Raw genomic sequence first — 5,391 nt, forward strand, 5'->3', positions numbered from 1 at the left:
TGCTGGTGGCCGCCGTGCTGCTGCTGCTGGTGGCCGTGCTGGTGGCCACCACCGCGCCGCGTCCTGGTGGCCCTGTCCAGCCGCTCCAGGTCGTCGTCGCTGTCCAGGTCCGAGAACTCCACCAGGTCGTCGTCGCGCAGCGTGCTGAAGTGGCGCGTCTGCTTCCGCACGCGCGGCGTGTCGATCACCAGGTTGTTCTGGGTGGACGTGAGTGGACACTGGTCAGTGACCACCAAGTGACCACCAAGTGACCACCAGGTGACCACGCCCAAGTGACCACGCCCACCTGACCCCACCCAGGCGCTAAAGTGGAGTTTCTCCTTCCGCACGCGCGGCGCGTCAGTCACCAAATTATTCTGGGTGGACATGGGTGGACAGTGGTCAGTGACCACCAAATGACCACCAAGTGACCCCCAGGTGACCACCAGGTGACCACGCCCAAGTGACCACGCCCAGGTGACCCCACCCAGGTGCTAAAGTGGAGTTTCTCCTTCCGCACGCGCGGCGCGTCGATGACCAAACTGTTCTGCGTGGTCCAGCTGACCACGCCCAGGTGACCACGCCCAGGTGACCACGCCCAGGTGACCACACCCAGGTGACCACGCCCATGTGGCCCCGCCCACCCGGCCCCGCCCACCTTGCTGTTGAGCAGGTCCAGGTCCAGGTCGGCCTTCTTGGCCCACTTCTGCCAGAAGTTGGGGTCGTCCAGCGCGATGTCCGTGCGGTTCTCCGAGGCCACGAAGCTGGCCTGGGGGGAGGGGACGGTCACACACCTGGGCACAGCTGGCCACAGCTGGAGATCCGCCAGGGCCACCAGAAATCACCTGGAGATCCACCACTGACCCCACCCAGGTGCTAAAGTGGAATTTCTGCCTCCGCACGCGCGGCGTGTCGATCACCAGGTTGTTCTGGGTGGACACGGGTGGACAGTGGTCAGTGACCCCCAAATGACCACCAGGTGACCCCCAAATGACCACCAAGTGACCTCCAGGTGACCACCAGGTGACCACGCCCAAGTGACCACGCCCACCTGACCCCACCCAGGTGCTAAAGTGGAGTTTCTCCTCCCGCACGCGCGGCGCGTCAGTCACCAAATTATTCTGGGTGGACATGGGTGGACAGTGGTCAGTGACCCCCAAATGACCACCAGGTGACCCCCAAGTGACCACCAGGTGACCACCAGGTGACCACGCCCAAGTGACCACGCCCAGGTGACCCCACCCAGGTACTAAAGTGGAATTTCTGCTTCCGCACGCGCGGCGTGTCGATCACCAGGTTGTTCTGGGTGGACGTGAGTGGACACTGGTCAGTGGCCACCAAGTGACCACCAAGTGACCCCCAGGTGACCACCAGGTGACCACGCCCAAGTGACCACTCCACCTGGACCTGGACTGGGGGTCTCCACCTGCTTCAAGAACCTCCCTGGTGGCCATCCAGCCCCACCTGGACACACCTGAACCTTCTCCAGGGCCACCAAAAATGACCTAGACCCACCTGAACCTTCTCCAGGGCCACCAAAAATCACCTGGACCCACCTGAACCTTCTCCAGGGCCACCAAAAATCACCTGGACCCACCTGAACCTTCTCCAGGGCCACCAAAAACCACCTGGACCCACCCGAACCTTCTCTAGAACCACCAAGTCCCACCTGGACCTGCACCTGGGGTCTCCACCCGCCCCGCGCGGCCCCGCCCGGCCCCGCCCCGCGGCACCTTGGCGAAGGTGGAGCCCTTGCCCTCGCTCTCGATGGTGATGGTGGTGGTGCGGCGCAGCAGGATCTGCTCGATGTCCTCCTCGCAGAACTTGGCGCCCTCGTCGTCCTCGTCCATGATGGCGGCGTAGGCGCCCTTGCGCAGCAGGTCCTCGATCTCCTTCTTGGAGAACTGCTGGATCTGGGGGCAACGGGAGGGGATTGGGACGCGGCGGGGCAGCCCGAGGCCTGCCGGACCCGGCTGGGAGAACCTGGGCTGGGAGAACCCCAAGGTGGAGAACCCAAACCTGGAGAACCTGGGCTGGGAGAACCTCAACATAGAGAACCTCAACCTACAGAACCAGAGCTTGGAGAACCTGAGCTGGGAGAACCTGAGCTGGGAGAACCTCAACCTGGACAACACAAACCTAGAGAACCTGGGCTGGAAGAACCTCAGCGTGGAGAACCACAACATGGAGAACCTGGGCTGGGAGAACCTGGGCTGGGAGAACCTCAACCTGGAGAACCTGGGCTGGGAGAACCTGAGCTTGGAGAACCCAAACCTGGAGAATCCCAATGTGGAGAACCCAAACCTGGAGAACCTCAGCTGTGAGAACCTGAGCTGGGAGAACCTGAGCTGGGACAACCTCAGCGTGGAGAACCCAAACCTGGAGAACCTGAGCTGGGAGAACCTCAACTGGGAGAACCTGAGCTGGGAGAACCTGGGCTGTGAGAACCCCAACGTGGAGAACCTCAACCTGGAGAACCTGGGCTGGGAGAACCTGGGCTGCGAGAACCCCAACGTGGAGAACCTCAACCTGGAGAACCTGGGCTGGGAGAACCTCAACTGGGAGAACCTCAACGTGGAGAACCTCAATCTACAGAACCTGGGCTGGGAGAACCCCAGCATGGAGAACCTGAGCTGGGAGAACCCCAACGTGGAGAACTTCAACGTGGAGAACTCCAACCTGGAGAACCTGAGCTTGGAGAACCTCAGTTTGGAGAACCTGAGCTGGGAGAACCCCAACCTACAGAACCTGAGCTGGGAGAACCTGAGCTTGGACAACCCCAACCTGGAGAACCTCAGCTTGAACAACCTGAGCTTGGAGAACCTGAGCTTGGAGAACCCCAACGTGGAGAACCTCAACATGGAGAACCCCAACGTGGAGAACCTCAGCTTAGAGAACCTGAACTTGGAGAACCCCAACTGGGAGAACCCCAACTGGGAGAACCCAAACCTGGAGAACCTCAGCTTGGACAACCAGAGCTTGAAGAACCCCAACTTTGAAACACCTCAACTTGAAGAACTCCAACTTGAAAAACCCCAGCTTGAAGAACCTGGAGAAGATCAACTTTGAGAACCTCAACTTGAAGAACCTCAACTTTGAAGAACCTCAACTTGAGGAACCTCATATTTTCCTCAACTTTGAAGAGGCCCAACTTTGGAGAACCTCAGCTTAAAAAACCTCAACTCTGAAGAACTCCAACTCAGAAGAACCCGAAACTTTGAAGAAGCCAAACTCTGAAGAACCCCAACTTTGAAGAACCCCAACTTGAACAATCTTCACAACCTTAACTTTGAAAAACCTCAATTTGAAAACCCCAACTTTGAAGAACCCCAACTTCAAGAAACTCAACTTTGAAGAACCTCAACTTGAACAACCCCAACTTTGAAGAACCCCAACTTGAAGAATTTTCACAACCTTAACTTTGAAAACCCTCAACTTTGAAAAACCTCAACTTGAAGAACCCCAACTTTGAAGAACCCCAACTTTGAAAAACCCCAACTTTGAAGAACCCCAACTTCGAAGACCCTCAACTTGAAGAACCCCAACTTTTAAGAACCTCGACTTTGAAGAACCTCAACTTGAAGAACCCCAACTTGAATAACCCCAACTTTGAATAACCCCAACTTTGAAGAACCTCAACTTTGAAGAACCCCAACTTTGAAGACCCTCAACTTGAAGAACCCCAACTTTTAAGAACCTCAACTTTGAAGAACCCGCAACTTGAAGAATCTTCACAACCTCAACTTTGAAGACCCTCAACTTGAAGAACCCCAACTTTGAAGAACCCCAACTTTGAAGAACCTCAACTTGAAGAACTCTTGGAGAAGTAACCCCAACTTTGAATAACCCCAACTTTGAAGAACCTCAACTTTGAAGAACCCCAACTTTGAAGCCCCTCAACTTGAAGAACCCCAACTTTTAAGAACCTCAACTTTGAAGAACCCCAACTTTGAAGAACCCCAACTTAAAGAAACTCAACTTTGAAGAACCTCAAGTTGAACAACCCCAAACCCCATGACCCCAAACCTCCCGCAGACCCCACCCCACCACCCCAAACCCTTGGCAGACCCCACCCCACCACCCCAGACCACACCCCATGACCCCAAACCCCCCGCAGACCCCACCCCACCTCCCCGGCCCCCACCTGCAGGTCGTTCTGGGGGTTCCAGTCGGAGTCGAAGATGATGCAGGTGTCGGCGGCCGTCAGGTTGATGCCCAGCCCGCCGGCGCGCGTGCACAGCAGGAACACGAAGCGGTCCGAGTCGGGCCGGCTGAAGCGGTCGATGGCCGCCTGCCGCAGGTTGCCGCGCACGCGCCCGTCGATGCGCTCGTACGGGTACCTGGGGGGGACAGCCGGCGGTCACCGCGGCCACCGTGAGGTCCGGGGGTCCGGCGGCACCTCCCGGAGCAACGTCGGGCGTGGGGAGGTCACCAAAGAGCTCCAGGAGGCTCTTGGAGAAGGTTGAGGAGCAAAAATGGCTCCTGAGAAGGTTCTGGAGATCCTGGTTAGACCGTAAGAAAATCACCAAAGAGCTCCAAGAGGTTCTTGGAGAAGGTTGGGGAAGGAAAAATGGCTCCTGAAGAGGTTCTTGAAGTTCTGGAAGGGCACGGAACCTCCTGCCGTGGGACAACGAGGTCCCCAAGGTCCCCAAACTTTCTCCCAGCCCCATAACCACCTCCAGAACCAACGTTGGGCATAGGGAGGTCACCAAAAAGCTCCAGGAGGCTCTTGGAGAAGATTGAGGAGCAAAAATGGCTCCTGAGAAGGTTCTGGAAGTTCTGGTTGGACACAGAACCTTCTTCTTTGGGACAAGGAGGTCCCCCAACTTCACCCCATGGAGGTGCCCAGCCCCATAACCACCTCCAGAACCAACGCTGGGTGTGGAGAGGTCACCAAAAAGCTCCAGGAGGCTCTTGGAGAAGGTTAAGGAGCAAAAATGGCTCCTAAGAAGGTTCTGGAGATCCTGGTTAGACACAGAACCTCCTGCCATGGGACATCGAGGTCCCCAAGATCCCCAAACTGTTCCTTGGAGCTCCCCAAAACCACAGAAGTGCCCAGACCTCCTCCATGGAGCTCCAGAACATCTCCAGCGCTCCTCAAACCTCTTCCACGGAGCTCCAGAACCCCAAAACCTCCATTTTTTCCCTTTTTTTTTAATCCCAAAGCCCCGTTTTTTTCCCAAAATCCTTGTTTTTCTCCCCAAACCCCACCATTTCTGGATGAGGCTGTCCTCCAAGATGTCCAGGTGGACCTTCAAGTCCCATCTTCTCCCCCAAATCCCCATTTTTTCCCCATTTTCCCCATTTTTTCCCATTTTTTCCCCATTTTCCCCCATTTTTTCCCATTTTCTCCCCGTTTTTTCCCAAAACCCCCGTTTTTCGCACCATTTCTGGATGAGGCTGTCCTCCAAG

General features: G+C 56.4%; 1 protein-coding gene across 1 annotated transcript in view; it reads right to left on the minus strand.

Annotated features, from left to right (window-relative positions):
• Positions 1-3,099: 3,099 nt before the first annotated feature.
• The window catches only part of LOC121365346 (chromodomain-helicase-DNA-binding protein 8-like), a 15,002-nt gene continuing 12,710 nt past the window's right edge, over positions 3,100-5,391 (minus strand). The window contains exons 9-10 of the mRNA XM_041489445.1: positions 4,124-4,319; positions 3,100-3,114 (exon numbers count right to left, since the gene is read on the minus strand). Coding sequence (XP_041345379.1) covers positions 3,100-3,114; positions 4,124-4,319 — 211 coding nt within the window. The remainder of the gene's footprint in view (positions 3,115-4,123; positions 4,320-5,391) is intronic.

This window comes from Pyrgilauda ruficollis, unplaced genomic scaffold (assembly GCF_017590135.1).
Source record: "Pyrgilauda ruficollis isolate IOZ18807 unplaced genomic scaffold, ASM1759013v1 scaffold934, whole genome shotgun sequence".
NCBI classification, from domain to species: Eukaryota; Metazoa; Chordata; class Aves; order Passeriformes; family Passeridae; genus Pyrgilauda; species Pyrgilauda ruficollis.